The 20,175-nt window shown below is 44.0% G+C and overlaps 1 protein-coding gene across 2 annotated transcripts in view; it reads right to left on the reverse strand.

Moving 5' to 3' along the window:
- Positions 1 to 3,005: 3,005 nt before the first annotated feature.
- gfra2a (GDNF family receptor alpha 2a) overlaps positions 3,006 to 20,175 on the reverse strand; it is a 95,813-nt gene continuing 78,643 nt past the window's right edge. The window contains exons 8-9 of one of the 2 annotated variants that reach the window (XM_058784954.1): positions 5,356 to 5,400; positions 3,006 to 4,412 (exon numbers count right to left, since the gene is read on the reverse strand). In XM_058784954.1, coding sequence (XP_058640937.1) covers positions 4,299 to 4,412; positions 5,356 to 5,400 — 159 coding nt within the window. In that variant the 3' untranslated portion in view covers positions 3,006 to 4,298. The remainder of the gene's footprint in view (positions 4,413 to 5,355; positions 5,401 to 20,175) is intronic. The other variant, XM_058784955.1, reaches the window with a different exon arrangement.

Below are 20,175 nucleotides of genomic sequence, written 5' to 3' on the forward strand. Positions count from 1 at the left end.
CACAAGCTATCCATTTTTAGACTTATTTACTGAAAGGTTACTTAATTACCTTCTCGGACCGAGTTCCGTATAATGAGGCTGGATCCCAAATGGATCCTCAAAGCTATGTCGAATCTGGTTTTAACAGTGTGTGTGCAAAGATTTTTAAAAAATGTCCAATGAAGAAATTGCTCACAAATGAAAATGTCTCTTGAGATGAAGTTTGGACAAAATGACCTGATAACATCTTAACATTGTGCGATAAAGCTTATTGAGCTGGGGGATATAAAGGAAAGTGGGATGCAATCTGTTCTTTGTTTAACTAGATGGGACTGTCTCAGAGGCATATATTACTCTATATCAGTATGATATAAAAAGCTGAGACCAGCAGTCATAAAACATAATTCAGAACTGGTGGCAGACGTTGGCAAAGCTAGAATCCATCATGAATAGTTCTGCACATCCTATCAGGCAATTCCAATGATTTGACTGAAAACAGGAATATTGATGACAAAAAAATGTATTATAATGTTTAACTAATAGGGTTATTATTTTATATTAAAAGTTAACTCACATGCTAAGCTTAAAATACTTTCTCTTATTCCAGCTCAATATGCAGAGAGAGAAAGTGTTTCTATATTGTGATACTGTGGTATTTTCAAAACATTTTTTTGTTTGTTTGAATATCCTGACCTGCCTGACAACAGCAACAACTCAACCAATAGTGTGAATTTGGGGCATGGTTATTTGTTTGACTGACCAATAGAGGGGACATGTTTATGAAGCCTGTTTGGGGGAGAAAAACAAAACATCTTTTGCTGTTCTTTTTGGTGACAACAGTGACGCAAAAATTAGACATGTAAATGTATAATTATAAATGTAAATTTGAAAGAAACACAGGATAATTAGAAAATGTGCCTCTACCTAGATTCTTTGGGGAAAAAAGTACCTATATATTCAATTTACTGCAGAAGAAATAAAACAGGAATGGCAGTAAAAACCAATGACTTTTTTTGTTTGTTTGTTATTAAGATTGTACAAATAATGTTTGTTATTTGTAAATTATAAAGATTGTTTTTGAGTGGTTACTTGCATATTACTATGTTATGACCTCAAAACATGTTTACTATAGTGTGTGATTTGTAAAATAATACATTTTGTTGTGTGTGTCACATAACCAGCTCCATATGTATGGCTTTTCCGATATAGTAAACTTGCTCGGTAGCACACCTGGTACAGAATTGCATATGCAATGTGAAGCACTTGGGTACAGGTCATGATTAAAGAGCTCAATAACTTAAAGCAAACTAAAATTACATGGTTGCTTTAGCAAATTAGTTTTTATTTGCTTTTGTTAACACTATTGGTAATGGTTTAGTGTATTTGGTATGGTGTTTTCAAAAACATAATAGAGCATTAACCTTTTAGTGCCACGCGGACATTTCATTTCCAACTTGCAGCGATTCGTACCACAACCAACATCAAAAAACATTGCCAGATTCATGTTCATCTCTTTATTATAAAACTGAACATGCTTCTAGAGCCACTCGTTGGATATTAAATTGCAAAAGGTACCTGAAGCAAAATGTCAGAAATGTCTAAAAAGCCTGTGTTGATAAAACTAACTAACTCAGATGTTTTTAACTATCCTTAACTAAGGATCACATTTGCAACATGCCTTTCATTTTTTAACCATGGTGGATGTCCTCAACACACTGAGAAAACAAATGTGGAAAGCGGTAAAAATTGAAGTGGCTTTATTGATCAGGAAACAAGCACAGCATTAGCATATCTGGACCTCACAGCAGTCTACAAAGGGAGGTGACCCTTACATCAAAGCAGTGATGAGATGAAGTAGAGCTCTGCTAATTCCAGAGGTGATCAAATCACAATGGTTTATCAAAGTCATGTGACACAGCAAAAGCATCATTGCATGTCTCTGTGAAGTGCTACTCTTTTTCATTGTTCATTTCTTTGCATCTGAAGCTTACATTTGTCATTGAAATGGTCTCTCCCTGATACCAAATCCCCTCCCCGCCCAACCATAGCTAAAAATGTCATACACAAACGTATTGTACATGTAGGCTACACACACACACACACACACACACACACACACACACACACTTAACAATCACACTTCTGTCACAACATTATCCAAACCCCAGTAGGCCTTTTTGATATACAGTATCAGTGCTGTTTTTGGGGAGAATATGGTGGATGCTTTCTGCTCAGGTACATTGAGATTCAGATTCACTTTGTTTTTTTGTTAAAAGGTTGTAAGACTAAATGTAAACTGACACCTTTCATAGAATTCACACAGTTTTTTACCCCTACTTCTGTTCCCACTGAATATGACAGCACATTTTTGAAAATCACTTCAAAGCAAGAATCGCAATGTCAGTGTCTGGTGACAGGATCGTTTTTCTTACCATTTGACAACAATGACAAACCTGCCTTTTGACTTAATAGCCCCCTTAAAATATATTTTTTTCTCCCTCAAAAAGGCAGCATACTTCAAAAATATACTGTTTATATATCTATATATTCCAGATGTTTGAACAAAAGTACAATTCTTGGAACATTCACACCAAATAAGAAGAGATTACTTTGAGCATCTGGCAAAATAGAGCTGATTATTACATCACTGGATCCTTAATCTCATAAATCTTTTAGTACTATAAAGTATTGAATCATCTTTTAATGAAAAAAAGTTTGCCTGTTGATGTTTTAATGTTTTCACGGACAGATCCCCACTGATACGACATAACTTTAATGTGTTTCCATTTCCCATTAGTGCCATATTTACACAGAAAATGTTCATATTTATCATTTACTTTGCAATGGTATGCATGTAACAAGCCTAGGACACAATATATAAATCTTTTAGTTTTGAACTTTACATATATATATATATATATATATATATATATATATATATATATATATACATATATATATATATATATATATATATATATATATATATATATATATATATATATATATATATATATATATCGATGTCTATTTTGTTCATAACGTCAGTATTTGGAATGTTGATAAAAGAGTCATATGTATCTAGTGCATTTACTGAACCTGTGAATCTGGGTGAGAACATTTTTAGAAACATTCAGAACATCAAAACTCGGCATCGACCTTCTCCACACAGTGACTAGAAAATAATGAGGAGGAAAAACAAAGAGTAAGGCCACATCATTAATTGCAAACAATGATTCATATGGCGATGAACGTCCCAAAATGCTAGCTGTCCTCGGCAGGGTTTTTCTCGTGTAGAACTCCATTTAACCAGAGACCGATTGTGGCGTGACTAATAATGGTTAGTGGTATGAGCACCTCCAGGTCTTCCTCAGTCATGCAGTTCTTGTCACTCCCACTGCTTTCTCCAGAGTCTCATCATCGTTCAATTAAAGACAACACATAATAATTAACAGCTGTACTTTTGGAAAGAAAAACATTCATATTCACAGACAAAATTACACATGTGTGGGCAGTCCATTGACATTGTGAACCCACATGAAAGCCGTTTGTAAAGATCTACTTCTCCTGTTGATCCACTGGTACATTTTCATCAACTTCATCTCAACATTCTTTTCTTTTTCAAATCTGTCAAACTAAGTACAGAATGTGACTAAGAGAGCTGTCGCCCGTGACATCCACCTCACACCGTGTCGACAGGGTACAGATTTAAACTTCAAACACTTCACGTTTAAAAGAACCACGGGAAAGTAATTACTCCTGTTCGACTGGTGGACAAAAGAAGGAAAAAGATGGAACCGAAAAGGAATAATCACAATGAGAAAGCTAAAGTAGCTGTCAAAGAAGAGCGTGGCAAATCCAATAAATGGGCAGTGGGCCGGGATGGAGAATGCCTCTCAGAGATGGTGTAATCCAGTGCCAGACAACGGGTAATTCAGGCCTGATGGGTGCTGCGAGACGCCCTTTTTATGGGTGGTGTGGGCGGCAGGAAGTAGTACAGTAGACTGAAAAGCTCTGTGCCTGGGTCTTTAGTTGCAGGTCCACCAATCAGGCACCAGACTTTGGACTCAAGCGGCTAAGTACGCAATATCTGTATCTTGGCCGTACGCTCATTCGGTGTGCAATGTTCTGTTTCGACCATGGCGTGGATGCAGCAGATCTTTTCGATATGTGTCTCTGTGTTCTTTCTGTTTGGTGTTTGTCTGAAAGAAAGAAAGCTGCAGTAAAGGAGAGAGGCGTGAGTTTGGTCTGAAGATGATCATGAGGGGGTTTCCATCAGCCTTGTCCTCACTGTGCTGGCTTATGAAGCTCAGGTAGGTCTACATAGCGAGGTTTCCAAGAGCAAACAACAGACCGAGCATCAAAACATCCGATAGGGGTGGGCTTGAATTTCTGGGGTCCTCTACTCTTGTGTTAGGTGGACTGCCAGGAACCTGTCAGGAAAAAAAAACAAACAAAATAATATGATATGGAACACCAGACATTGCGCAACCGGTGAATATCATGAAAATAAGTCCAGGTCATGCTTTACAAAAACATACACAGGGATAACAAAAATTCGTAAAGTAATTTTAATGTAATACATTATTGTATTGCATTAATTGAATGAGTTATTGGGATAATAATAATAATGTATTTTATAATATTAAATGTAAATGTATTTTATTTGTACTTTTTTTACTGACATTATTTTCATGATAGTACGTATAGTAGTTGACAAATGGTACCATAATGGTTCTGAATATCTTGCATTACAGTAATATAAATTATTATTATTGGTCATGAAAGTAATGTCACGATGCAAACATATTTAATTAGTTTTTATTTTGTAACTGACATTATTTTTATTAAACTACATATAGTAGTATATAGTCGACAAATACTACCATAATGTTTCTCAATATTTTCCTTTTATATTTTATATTCACATTATTCTCAAATGTGCTAGTCATTTTGTTCTCATTACAATTACATGAATGTAATATTTTCTTACATTACAGAAATACAGATTATTATTATTATTATTATTATTTTTAATCATCATGAAAATAATGTCAAAATTTAAGATGAAAATATAAATAATGCAACATTTCTTACATATTTCTCAGTTTTGGTGTAAAATACAACCTGGAAATATTCTGGACAGGGTTTGTGAGGTTCACCTAAACCCTCTCAAGCTATTGCAGTACAAGTTGAGCAAGTGACCATACAAGGGATTTGTGTGATTACAACACATTTACAATAAAGCCGTGCAGTGGTGCTTTGTCTCTGGACGCAATATTCATCAAGCCTTTTCCCCTCATGCACAAGCAGGAGATGCTTACAGATAATGCATGAACTCACTGGCTTGGAAAGTTTCATTTTTGCACTTCTTACCTCACTTTCGCAGATGTAGTCTTTTGATGGATAGCAATCAAGTTCCTGCAAGGAAATAAGGTTATCCTTCAGATATGGAATTAAGTATAATACGATGGTGTCTTGTTTGAGAGATCTACAGTATCTCTCTGTAATGTATGTCTATCTTATCTATCATCTGACAATGAGTCTTATGTGAAGTGCTATCGGGCTCACTGATATGTTTCTTTCTTTTATAGATATTTTGGGGGTCAGAACCTCCAGAATATAACAGTCTGAGAGAAGAGTTTCTAGACAGAAAGAAGTTTTAAGAAATTCCAAAATATAATTCCAAACCGTTTGAATTAGCCTCCAAAATGTGCATATTAACACATGCAAATGCATTGTAATCCTCTAAATGTGTGAGTGTTAGTTTCTGCTCTGATGGGGCTCTTCCACAGATCTGTAAAGGGTAATAAAGGGACTGATGAGGCTCTTGCAGCAGCATGATTTATCTGAACTACAGGAATATCAATCAGAATGTCAGTCATTATGTCACTCATTTTTTCTTTTAAGCTTGCACTCAAAGAGATGTCAAACAAAAAAAAAAAATCAGAGGGAACTTTGTTGAAACTAGCTGGTAGTTGGATGTTTCAATTTGAGAACCACATGTTTATTGACTTTTTTTTTTTTTTTTGTTAATAAGCTTGTTTGAACTTAACTTCATTTAATGTCAAACATCTTAGGTTACGTATGTAACCCCAGTTCCTCGAGGGAACGAGATGCTGCGTCCAAGAACGCTAGGGGAACGCCTCCAGCGTGACCGCGCTCTGATACAAATGTAATCTGTCCAAAGAATGGGCGAGACGTCACGGGCGGGTGACGTAACGGCCAGGAAGCATAAAAGCACGTGCGGTGGAACCGACGTCAGCTTCAGGAATGAAGCAACCGCTCGTAGGGATGCCGGAAGTATGGCTTCGAGACGCAGCGTCTCGTTCCCTCGAGGAACTGGGGTTACATACGTAACCTAAGACGTTCCTCTTCAGGAACTCGAGCTGCGTCCAAGAACGCTAGGGGAACAGATCCCCACGCCGCCAGACTAACAAATCCCTGCCTAGTGTGGAGGAGCACAGCTAGGGCGAGAGAAAAAAGGCCACAGGTGGCTAAGGTGAGCGGGGCCTGCGTCCCGAAGGCCAACTTCTTTAGAGTGAGTCTTGATCCCCAAGAGGGGAGAGCAGAGGACTCGAGGCTATGGAATAGCATCCTGATCCACCACACAGCAAACGCTCTCTGGACGGAGACCTCAGCCTCTGGAGGAAACATGTACTAGGGGGTGTCTACCCACTGAAGGTCACCGAGAAGGGCGCGGTAGGCCGGTATAGCCGCCACGTAAACCCTCAGGGTGGAGTGGGTTAACCCTGCGGAGGAACAGGCCTGCACAAACTCCAGAACTGTACCAAACGGGCAGTTGGCTGGGTTGAACTGGCAACCTCTGCACCATGAAGTGACACTTCACTTCAGGGTGTACAAGTCCCTTGTGTTGTTGAGAAAACATGTAACTAGGGGGTGCCTACCCACTGAAAGGCCACAGAGAAGGGTGCGGTAGGCCGGTATAGCCGCCACGTAAACCCTCAGGGTGGAGTGGGTTAACCCTGCGGAGGAACAGGCCCGCACAAACTCCAGAACTGTACCAATCGGGCAGTTGACTGGGTCGAGCTGGCGGTCTCCGCACCAAGAAGTGAAAAGTTCCACTTCAAGGCGTATAGTTTCCTCGTTGAGGGAGCTCTGGATGGAGGAAGGTCTCAACAACCTCGGCTGGGAGACCGGAAGCTATGGGCTGTGCCCCCTCAGGGGCCACACCTACAACTTCTAAAGCTCCGGGCGGGGGTGACAGACCCCGCCAGAGAGGAGATCCCTCCTGACGGGAATCTCCCATGGAGAGCCGTCGAGGAGAGAAATCAGGTCCGAGAACCATACTCGGCCCGGCCAGAACGGTGCTACCAGAAGTAGACTGACCTCGTCCCAGCGCACTCTTGCCAGAACTCCCGGGAGCAGAGCGATAGGGGAAAAAATGTACAGATGAAGCCTCGGCCACATCTGTACCATGGCAACCAGCCCCACTGGAGCTGGATGAATTTAGAGAGTACCAGAGGGGACATGCGCTGTGTACTTACCTGAGTAGCGAAGAGGTCCACCTGAGCCTGGCCAAACACTCTCCAAACACTCTCTCACCCCCTCGGGGTGAAGCATCCATTCCCCGGGCCTCAGCCCCTGCCTCGACGGGATGTCTGCTCCCACACTGAGATGCCCAGGCATGTGAACTGCTCTCAGCGAGAGGAGTTTGTCCTGGGACAACCCAAGGATCTGGTACGCCGGCCTGTACAGGGGGCGTGAACGCAGACCTCCTCAGTAGTTGATGTAAGAGGTCACCGCTGTGTTGTCAGTGCTATCGCACCAACACCGGCGATCTCTTAGGTCTGGGAGAAAGTGTTTCGGTGAAACACCGCCAGCATCTCCAGGCAGTTGATGTGCCACATGAGACGGCGAGTACTCCACAGACAGTTGATGTGCCACATGAGACGGTGAGTACTCCACAGACCGCGGGCAGGGTGAGGGATGCGTCTGTCGCTAGCGTACGCAGCGACACGGAGCTCCCAGCACCGGGCCCTGAGACAAGAACCAAGGATGTCTCCACATGTCTAAAGCATGTAGGTACTGCCGCGTGACCTTGATCATGCGAAGCTGGTTTCCCCTTGGGGAAAACCCCTTGGTCTTGAGCCACCACTGTAGGGGTCTCATGTACAGCAGGCCAAGAGGTATCACGTTGGATGCAGCTGCAATCAGACCCAGTAGTCTGTGAAACTGCTTGACAGTGAGTGACTGGCCTTCTTTCACTCTCCTGACTGCCGTGAGGATCGACTCGATCCGAGCAGGGGACACACATGCCTGCATCGTGGTCGAATCCCACACCACACCAAGATAAGTGGTTCTCTGTAATAGAGAAAGCACACTCTTCCTGGCGTTCAGTCTTAACCCCAACACTTTCATGTGAGCAAGAACAACATCTCGATGTTGAGCCGCCATCTGCTCTGATTGAGCGAGAATCAACCAATTGTGGATATGCGGATGCCTTGTAGCCACAATGGAGCTAACGCGGCATCCACACACTTTGTTAAAGTGCAGGGTGAGTGCTAGGCCGAAGGGAAGAACCCGATATTGGTGAGCTTCGCCCTCGAAAGCAAACCTCAGGAACTCCCTGTGAGTGGGAAGGATGGAGAAATGGAAGTATGCGTCTTTTAGATAGATCGTGACAAACCCGTCCTCGGACCTGATCTGAGACACAACCTGTTTGAGCATCGTAAACTTCAGTCTGCTGACTGAGCGGTTCAACTGATGCAGATCTAAAATGGGACGCCAACCCTCCATCCTTCCTGGGAACTATGAAGTACCGGCTGTAGAACCCGGAATCTCTTTCGTGAGGAGGGACCACCTCGATGGCCTCCTTCCTCAAGAGAGTACTCTACTTCTCGTTCCATTACCAGAACCTGCTCGGGGCCCACCAGAGTGGGATTCTCCCCGTTGAAATGAGGCGGAGGAGAACCAAACTGGATTCTGTAGCCTCTTTCTACAGTATGCAGGTCCCATGGAGACACATTTGGCAGTAGTTTTCACGCTGCCAAATAGTCTACTAAGGGAACCAGTCTCTCAAGACTGGCCTCTGGTATAACCAGGGCGGCTAGCTCAGTGTCCTGGAACGGCACGCCGGCAGGAGACGGCCAAACTAGCTGCTCTAGAGACCCCTGAAGGGGGTGGCGAGCAACACAGCTCCGCTACGTTTCCGGGCGGAAGAAACTGAGATGTGTGCTCGCTGGAGATCGCTGTGCCCTGGAACACCGTACGTGGCAGGGTTGGCAGACCGATCTCCTGAGGGCACTGAGGAGAGACGGGCACCGTGTATGCCGCTCTTCCCCAGAGGGGCCGGCCCTCAGAAGTCCTGGGCCATAGGCAGCAGGATGTTTTAGCCAAAGATTATCCAGCGAGAGTGACGGTCCGCAGATCCGCCTTCTGCTAGAAGGCCTCGGCCCGGGAGTGCCTCTCTGACTCCAACATACTGGGGAGTACGAGAAGTGACGCTCCCTATATGAGGAGCTGGAACACAGTTGGGGCTGCTCCGCCCAGCAGCCCATGCTGACCACATCAACCTCCTTAGAGGAAGAGAGGTAAAACATTCTGCTCTCACTCGAGAAAATCCCAAGTTTTCTTAGGCTCCTTTTACACATACACATCTAACTTCTCCTAGTTAGATGAAATAGATCATTTAATTCCTCAAAATTAGACAAGTGAACACGGTCAAGTAAACACGGTCTGATATGACAAGGATTCATGAAACGAACGAGAATGACATAATGCACGCGTTGCAGCAGTGAGCTCTCACTCAAAGGGGGAAGAACCGCACCGCGGGCTTCCAGCCCCGAGCGAGAGCGCTAGATCTGGGGATTGCAGGTGGAGAGAGGGCGAACCCGTCTCCAACCCGTCCGCCAGATCTATGTGTGGTCCCCGCGATCTCATAGCCCTCTGAGAGTAAGCATACACAGCGACAAATGCTCACAAGCGGGCAAGACTCTGACTCTGCGTGCTCTGCTCTCAAGCAGACCACACACGGACTGTTAGTGAAAAACACACAGCCTGTAATGCAATCTGCTCTCGCCCAAGTACTAGTTTTCTCTGCACAAGTGACAAACAACACTAAATAAGACTCACAACACAGATCAACAGACACACACAGAGTAGCGGTTGCTGAATGACAAAAGCTGACGCCGGTTCCACCGCACGTGCTTTTATGCTTCCTGGCCGTTACGTCACCCGCCCATGACGTCTCGCCCATCCTTTGGACAGATTACATTTGTATCAGAGCGTGGTCACGCTGGAGGCGTTCTCCTAGCGTTCTTGGACGCAGCTCGAGTTCCTGAAGAGGAACTGGTACATTGCAATTTTTGTGAAGGAGAATTTTCAGTAAATTATAGGACGACCATGCGTAAGTAAATAATGAATGTTTTCATTTTTACTTCACCCATAATGCATTGGGTTTGATCCAACTCTTTGTAAGTGGGCATAAAATAATGCGAAAATACTGTTTGTACATTTCAGTGTTTTACTTTCAGGTATTAATGAGCATATATTTATTTTATTATTTTCATTATAACTTTCCTTTTGACTGTTATAATTTTTTTTTTTTTTTTTTACTTCAGATTTGTTTTCCCCTCACCATGTGTGTTTAATAAAAAATATATATTGAAAAAGCCCTGGAGGTGTCAAAAGATTGCATTTCTGCATTTTTATTTATTATACAAAAAAAACAACAACTCTCAGTGCAAGTAACGTGGAAAATGAATACACATTGTTAATTTAAATACAGTGGGGCAAAAAAGTATTTAGTCAGCGACCAATTGTGCAAGTTCTCCCACTTAAAAAGATGAGAGAGGCCTGTAATTTTCATCTTAGGTATACCTCAACTATGAGAGACAAAATGAGAAAAAAAAAAAAAAATCCAGAAAATCACATTGTAGGATTTTTAAAGAATTTATTTGCAAATTATGGTGGAAAATAAGTATTTGGTCAATAACAAAATTTCATCTCAATATTTTGTTATATACCCTTTGTTGGCAATGACAGAGGTCAAACGTTTTCTGTAAGTCTTCACAAGGTTTTCACACACTGTTGCTGGTATTTTGGCCCATTCCTCAATGCAGATCTCCTCTAGAGCAGTAATGTTTTGGGGCTGTCGCTGGGCAACACGGACTTTCGATGGGGTTGAGATCTGGAGACTGGCTAGGCCACTCCAGGACCTTGAAATGCTTCTTACGAAGCCACTCCTTCGTTGCCCGGGTGGTGTGTTTGGGATCATTGTCATGCTGAAAGACCCAGCCACATTTCATCTTCAATGCCCTTGCTGATGGAAGGAGGTTTTCACTCAAAATCTCACGATACATGGCCCCATTCATTCTTTCGTTTACACGGATCAGTCGTCCTGGTCCCTTTGCAGAAAAACAGCCCCAAAGCATGATGTTTCCACCCCCATGCTTCACAGTAGGTATGGTGTTCTTTGGATGCAACTCAGCATTCTTTCTCCTCCAAACATGACAAGTTGAGTTTTTACCAAAAAGTTCTATTTTGGTTTCATCTGATCCTCTTCTGGATCATCCAAATGCTCTCTAGCAAACATCGGATGGGCCCGGACATGTACTGGCTTAAGCAGGGGGACACGTCTGGCACTGCAGGATTTGAATCCCTGGTGGCGCAGTGTGTTACTGATGGTAGCCTTTGTTACTTTGGTCCCAGCTCTCTGCAGGTCATTAACTAGGTCCCCCCGTGTGGTTCTGGGATTTTTGCTCACAGTTCTTGTGATCATTTTGACCCCACGGGGTGAGATCTTGCGTGGAGCCCCAGATCGAGGGAGATTATCAGTGGTCTTGTATGTCTTCCATTTTCTAATAATTGCTCCCACAGTTGATTTCTTCACACCAAGCTGCTTACCTATTGCAGATTCAGTCTTCCCAGCCTGGTGCAGGTCTACAATTTTGTTTCTGGTGTCCTTTGACAGCTCTTTGGTCTTGGCCATGGTGGAGTTTGGAGTTGGACTGTTTGAGGTTGTGGACAGGTGTCTTTAATACTGATAACGAGTTCAAACAGATGCCATTAATACAGGTAACGAGTGGAGGACAGAGGAGCCTTTTAAAGAAGAAGTTACAGGTCCGTGAGAGCCAGAAATCTTGCTTGTTTGTAGGTGACCAAATACTTATTTTACCGAGGAATTTACCAATTAATTCTTTAAAAATCCTACAATGTGATTTTCTGGATTTGTTTTTCTCATTTTGTCTCTCATAGTTGAGGTATACCTATGATGAAAATTACAGGCCTCTCTCATCTTTTTAAGTGGGAGAACTTGCACAATTGGTGGCTGACTAAATACTTTTTTGCCCCACTGTACAATGACATTGTAACAATACAAAGCTCGTTGAAAATCTATGCTTTACCCTTTAAAAAAAACAGAAAAAAATGGCATCAGCTTTTCACTAAGACTCAGACATTTTACCATTTATTATGTCCTGCAATTGTGGTTAAATTGTGGTAAATAAACCACCAATAGTATAATACAGACAGACATCCATATAGCTTGTCCGTACATATTGTCCTATTCTAACCATCTTGTTTTATTTTAAGCCACCACTTTTGGCCACCTTCTTTTAATTGGCTGAATTCTCATAAGGCCTCATACTTCTGAAGGTCTTTACAAGGAGGTGCAAATCATTCCATTCATATTGACTCATAACCATACATTTATTCCTGCATTGCACGCTGTAAAATTCTGTTCCCCCAAACAAGGTCATCAAAGCTTGTTTGTCAAGACCTGGCTGCGGTATTGTTTATGACAAAGAAGGGTGGGATTGAACTAGTGCACTCACACAGACGCAGACTCGCCCTAATCCAATAAATCTGTTTTCAATTATGTTAGAATAAAGACTGAGACCTTTCAGCCGGGCCTGGAGTACATCCGCGTGGTCAGGTTGGCATTTGCAATAAGACCACTGAGGCTTAGAGGAGATGTAATCATCTCCAGACACCTTCAAGATAGGACAGAAGTATAGTGCATTGACAATGCCAACGCCTGGTTTCGGTGCTGAATTGTTTCTAAAGATATCAAGAACACCTCTCAGCGTTTTATAATTAAATTCTTGCAGCAACATCCTGCATCTGTTTGCCTCTCACAAAGCTGCTGGTTTAATCAGGTGCTGTAGTCCAGAAAACCCAAAGGCCACATGACACATACAATGGGCAGGAGGCAGAGACTGTATCCCATTGGGATTTAGTGCCTCAATTTGTGAGCTGCTCCCTTAGTCAGCCTTCTCTCCACACAATGCTATTTACCCGAGACTCAATCGATCTTAATCTCTCCTCCTCTGATTAAAAGGTAAAGCATGAAGGACTATTAGAATGAGTGATTCCGAGATGTTTTGAAGTAAGTGCATTATATGAGCTGTTAAAGTGTGTGGGGTATTTCACTGCAAACCCCTGTGTCTTATTTATAAACAAACTAGTTTAAGCAAGCACAAAATGTTGAGTGATCATTGTAATTCAATCATTTATAAAAAAATAAAAATCCATGTAGACATACATGGCTCCTTCTATGTAAATTCTGTTCTATTTATTTATTTAATTTGTGTATTCTTCAAAAGATGATCATATGATGGAGTTTTAACCACACGTATTTACAGATGTTTGGTATAGTTGAGTGCACATTTTCATTTTAAAGAGCCGAAAGATCTAATGAATTCACTCACAACACTGATTCCTTATGGAGGGCCAAATTACTCATAATTAAATAATTAAATAAATCTTGAAATATATAAATAAATCGTTAAATACATGATGAAATAATTAAATAAATAAATGCAGAAATAAATATATAAATATTAATTTATGTATTTATTCATTTCTTCATTCATTCATTTCTTCATTTATTTATTTACTCATTAATTTCCTCCCTCCACATTTCATTTTTAGGGTTACGGTTGTCACCTCGTCACCTTTCCAACTCGATTTCTTTGGTCTTTCTAATTTAGGCGCTTTTTTCTTGTGCTTTCATACTGGCAGCGTTGTTGCGCGCAGCTGAACCGCGGCTTGTGTACTGTAAATACAGACGAGTATAATCAATTCTGTCGTATTTTCCAGCATTCTCCTCTGAACAATGTGTCATGTGCTTAGATGTATGATATGGCCAGAATACTCTGTTGCGATGCGACATGTGCCCTGTGGCATTTTTCCTGGACGTGTCCTGGCCAGTATTTCTATATTGCCTAAAATATCTAGGGTTTGGCTTTGTTTGCGTGTGCAGACCGATTGGTGTATAACATCAAAGTACTTATGCTTTCAAAATGCTCTCGAGGTACTTTGATGTCAAACACTGATCGATCTGAGCCACACTGCTTTAAGTCAAACAGACTTAATATGTATGCGTATTTGCATCACTTTGACCGCAGATCCCACCTTCTCACACACACCATGATTGGTCCATTATGTACAATGCTTGCATGTTCTTGGTCAAACTACTTTTCAGTCATTACCCTCAGCAAGCATGAAAACAGGAAAACAAAGCCAAAACTAATCCTGGCAAGGACGTGTCCAGGAAAAATGGCATGTATGGTCACCCTACCCTCTGTCCCACACACATATGTAAATAACATGCCGTATATAGGTAATTTACATGATAAAAAGTACAAGTAACAAATGCCTCTAGTGTCATTCATTTAAACAGGCCTTTGAAGTTTGGGCAAAACCTTGTGGAAGTGATGTGTTTTCATGCATTTTATTTTTTCATATGGTGATTGTGCATCACAAATGTTTTTATTACATGAAAATTTGTTATTTTTCAAGTTAATCAGGTCCATTTTGATCAAGAACAAACACTGTGGCTTTAACCCTTTAACGCGTATGATCACACCGGTGCGATCAGTCTTGGCTGATCCAAGGAGCATACGATCATACCGGTATGATTAGAACGTTCAGTGAGTCACGTCATCAATTGCTGAATTCAAATCTGCTTTCTGGCGCGGAGCCAGATCAGACGCACGAGTGCTTGTCATATTATCACAAATATTCAGTGTTTTCAACCATATAATGCTTATTTTAGGTTTCAGACATTTAAATACACATAAGTACTAGCAAAACCATACATTTATAGTTTGTAAAATACACGCTGATGTCTATGGAAGCAGCAATAATGATCCTTACAAATATAATCTGACGACATGTTTTATTGATTTACAGATTGTGTAGATAACTTTAAAGTTTACTCTGCTCTTCTCCCAGTTTAACCGGAGACTTACTTTAACGTGTTTCGGGAGGCGAGGATGAATTTACGTGTTGTTAATCCCACAGCTCGGATTCAGCGCGAACAAACATGGCGGCGCCCATCACCCGGTATAGATCAACTAACACGATCATTATAAAAGTGTTTAAACTACCAAATACATTTACTTGCACATATTTCAGAATCGGAATATCAGATATTTCATAATATAGTGAGTATAAAAAGGAAAAACGAAATAAAAGCCATCCATGTGTCATACAGCGCTATTGTGGCTGCAGTATGTCACATGATAAGCATGATGCGTCGCCATGGAAACAATAAGGCTATACATTCTAAAATAACGGTCGCCTAATAAAACTCACGCTGGGGGCTCAGCTAGAATATTTTAAACTCACATGTGAAAGGGTTAATTCAGCGTAAGATAGACTAGGCCGAAACAATCGCGGCACTGCCGCTTCTGCATGTGGTGTGAATGGGTGCCGAAAAAAATATGCGCTGCTCATGCTCTGTTTACACATGCAGCCAACATCTCCCGGATATTTTCTACTTGAATTAAAATTGTCATAGTCAACATTTTGACTGACAACTACATCTGCAAGAGTCAACAACCTTCTGGTTACGTATGGTAACCCTTGTTCCCTGATGGAGGGAACGGAGACGTTGTGTCGAGTGTACGACACTAGGGGTCACTCTTGGGAGCCCAAACACCTCTGACATATTTGAGAAAAGGCCAAATGAAATTGGGTGTGCAGAATTTGCATAGCTGGCCACACCCGGATATCTGGGTATAAATAGGCTAGTGTAGCATCTGCTCACTCGTTCTGAGTCGAGAAGCGTCTCAACCCACTCAGAGGCAGTTTGGGGTTGTGGCAAGAAGGACACAACGTCTCTGTTCCCTCCATCAGGGAACAAGGGTTACCATACGTAACCAGATGTTCCCCTTCTGTCGTTCACTTCAACGTTGTGTCGAGTGTACGACACTAGGGGTCCCTATAGTAAACGCCACAACTGTCGAACTGCGTCATGAGACCACAGGGGGGCACAGATGTTGACAAGTCAGCGACCAAAAGCACCTCTCATCCTCGTAAACTTCCAACGCCCAAGACTTAAGACCTCACTCTCCAACATCCGGGAGAGTCGCCATAATGGCAAAGGTCCCCTCAGCCGGAGCCTTTTCCCTACAGTAATACTTACCATTATATATTCAGCTGAAAAGTCTTGGTGGTGAACGTTGGGACAGTGACTATTCCTCCATGGGGGAAAGGCACTACGGAGATCACATCCTACCCGTTGGGGAGGTAACGTGAAGATCCACCTATGGACTTACAGAGGAAGTACCACATAGGGAGGATTCTGAGGTGGGCTCCGCGTAAGGGGAGAACTACCGAAACTCAGAACCTGTTGTCAGATTGAATGTCTGTCTAGGGGAACACTGAACCTCAGGGGTTACTCAGTGGAGAATACACACAAGGGGCCGCACGAGGAGCTGCTACCTGTGGAGTACTAACCCAATACCAGAGTTCACTCAAGGGGACATTAGAATGGGTTCTAATAGCAAGTTCCTCCGCCGAACTCCGCTAAGTGGAGTGCTATATGATGGAAAGGTAATCCAGAGTTCATAAAGGAACATGAGCTGGACTGAATAAGCGCATAACCACCCTGTGGGGATTAGCGCTGGCAGCAAGCCCTACACCCTACCAATCTCTTGAGTCAAAGAACTGACGTTCAGGACTCTAAAAGAAACTGGTTCCATTCGTAGATTACAATGTCTAGCAAATGTATTAGGTGTAGCCCAACCTGCAGCTCTACAGATATCTGCTAGAGAGGCCCTGTTCGCCAAGGCTGCTGATGCAGCCATGCCCCTGGTTGAGTGAGCCCTCACTCCCAGAGGGCAGGGTAGGCCTTTGGCCCGATAGGCCGTTAGGATTGCATCCACAATCCAGTGGGAAATCCTTTGTCTGGACACAGCCCTCCCCTTCTGCTGTCCTCCAAAGCAGATAAAGAGCTGTTCAGAACGTCTGAAACTCTGAGTGCGATCTAAGTATGTACGTAGGGCTCGCACTGGGCACAACAAAGACAGGTCGGGGTCCCCTTCTTGAAAGGGAATAGCTTGCAATGTTACCACCTGGTCCCTGAAAGGAGTGGTGGGAACCTTGGGCACATATCCAGGCCGAGGTCTCAGGACAACGTGAGAGTCTGCCGGCCCAAACTCCAGGCATGATTCATTAACGGAGAGGGCTTGGAGATCCCCCACCCTCTTGACGGAAGTGAGCGAGGTCAGGAGCGCCGTCTTCATAGAGAGGACACTGAACTCAACTGACTGAAGGAGCTCAAACGGAGATAGTGAGATCCCAAGAGGGAACGAGGCATGGCCTCGGAGGGTTCAACCTCCGGGCCCCTCTGAGGAATCTGATAATCAGGTCGTGCTTCCCCACCGATTTTCCTTCCACCGTGTCGTGGTTCACCGCAATAGCGGCCATATACACTTTAAGTGTTGAGGCAGACAGGTGCCTGTCCAGGCCTCCCTGGAGGAAGGAGAGCACAGACCCAATACCACATCTCCGAGGGTCCTTCCCTTGGGAAGAACACCAATTTACGAATATGCGCCACTTCAGGTCATACAACCGCCTCGTCGAGGGGGCTCTGGCCTGAGTAATGGTATTCACCACTGCTGGTGGAAGGTCTCTGAGTTCCTCCTGGTCGCGTCCAGGGACCAAACGTGAAGGTTCCAGAGATCCGGGCGCAGATGCCAAATCGTGCCCCTCCCCTGAGAAAGAAGGTCCCTCCTCAGGGGGACTCGCCAGGGAGGAGCTAATGCCACGAGCACGAGTGTGAGCCGTTGCGGCATGCCCATCTCGGGACCCGGATACAAAGCCAGTGTTGAAGTGGTCTCATATGCATCAGACCCAGTGGCGTGACCGCGGCTGAGGATGCCATATGCCCCAGGAGTCTCTGAAAATGTTTGAGAGGGACCACTGTTTTCCATTTGCGAGCCCTCAAGCATTTCTGCATTGACTGGGCACGGTCTTGAGAAAGATGAGCAGTCATCGTAACCGAGTCCAGTTCTACACCGAGAAAAGAGATATTCTGCACAGGGGAGAGTTTGCTCTTTTCCCAGTTGACCCGAAGTCTCAATCGGGCTAGGTGGTCGAGGACCATGTCCCTGTGTGTGCAAACCAATTCCCGTGAGTGAGCTAAAATTAGCCGGTCGTCAGGGATAATTGAGAATGCGAATGCCCACTTCCCTGAGAGGGGCAAGGGTAGCTTCCGCAACTTTCGTAAAGATGCGGGGAGACAGGGACAGCCCGAAGGGAAGGACTCTGTACTGATATGCTCGTCCCTCGAAGGCAAACTGAAGAAACGGTTTGTGCCTTGGTAGGATTGAGACATGAAAGTACGCATCCTTCAGGTCTATTGCCACGAACCAATTCTGATTTCTGACACATATTAATATGTGCTTGAGGGTTAACATTCTTGTGAAGGGCCCGATTCAGAACCCTCAAATCTAGGATTGGTCTGAGCCCTCCGCCTTTCTTGGGTACAATGAAGTACGGGCTGTAAAACCCCCTCTTCATCTCGGCTAGGGGGACAGGCTCGACTGCACCCTTCTGGAGAAGGGTTGCAACCTCCGCCCGAAGGACAGAAGCACTCTCGCCTCGAACCGAGGTGAATAGAATGCCTTTGTACTTGGGCGACCGCCTGGTGAACTGAATCGCATAGCCGAATCGAATGGTTTTGAGAAGCCATCGCGAGGGATTGGAGAGGCTTAGCCAAGCATCCAGATATCCTGCCAATGGTCTCAGGGGAACCAGTTTCGACATACCTCGGGCAGGGTTGCTGTGGCTGATCGGAGTGGAAGGCACAGTGGTAGGAGGTGAAACGTCCTGTAACACACACCGTGCCTTGTCCATGGTACCTGTCACATGCGCCACCGACGAATGAGGGAACATGAGTTCGCCAGCATGCATCAAGTGGGCTAGGTGACAGATTTCCTGCATCTGAACGTGAGGAGACAGAGTGTCTGTGTCCAAGCAGGTTCTGATGCATGGTGTCAGCGTTAGGCCCTCGCACATGGGAGGGCCAATAACACTGTGTGTGTGACCCAGAGAAGAAGGTATCGACTGGCAGATGGCCAGTGTAAAGCTGGATCCACCTGCCGTCCCCCCAACGGATGTGGACCCAAGCTGGTCAGATAATCCCTCCTTCCTGGGCTGCCCGTCTCAGGAGCGCCTTGTAGCCTTACAAGGGTACTTGGTGTCCTGTTACCGAGCTGGTGGTGCCACCTTCCTGTGAGAATTAGACCATTAACTGGTCTTGACTGCAGGCCCAGGCTATTGCAGCGCCTCGGCAGTCCTCGCAAGGGGCTGTCCCTGGAGATGAGCAGACACTGTCTGCTTCTTAATCGTGGAGAACTGCTGAGCGAATTCTTCCATGATGTCGCCAAGAGACCAACCTGTGAAATGGGGGAATCAAGAAAGCGAACTTTCTCCGCATCCCTGCCAGAGAGGTCCGCGGGGATCCCCCGAAGGAACTTCTCTCGCTTCCACCTGCTCTCCCCCGGGAAGCAGTCAGGGTGACTCGTGTTCCTTAAAAAAAAAAGAACGCGAGCCACGAGCGCAACGCGCTTATGGTCATGTCCTCGCAAGCGGGACATAAACCATCTACGAGCTCTGTTTCAGCGTGAGCATAACCCAACACTTAACACAATACTCACGCCGGTCGTTTAGGAGAGATGTGAACCCGCACCAGAAGAACACGGATGGAAAGGTATGTTTGTCAACACACATAAGTCCGCCCGTGAAGCTCTTTTAGAGAAATTGCTTTTAGAAGAAATTTGCTCTTAAAGATCGCCGCTGAAGCACCCAGGGGTACTCTCACAACACTTATCTGTGTATGAAAGGGAGAGACCGCTACCTGTGCCGTAGATCCAACGACAAGGAGATCAAGAGGTGAATGAGTGCTGCTTCTCACGAAGAGACGCTGCATCGGCTCCG

Source organism: Onychostoma macrolepis, chromosome 08, assembly GCF_012432095.1.
Source record: "Onychostoma macrolepis isolate SWU-2019 chromosome 08, ASM1243209v1, whole genome shotgun sequence".
Lineage (NCBI taxonomy): Eukaryota > Metazoa > Chordata > Actinopteri > Cypriniformes > Cyprinidae > Onychostoma > Onychostoma macrolepis.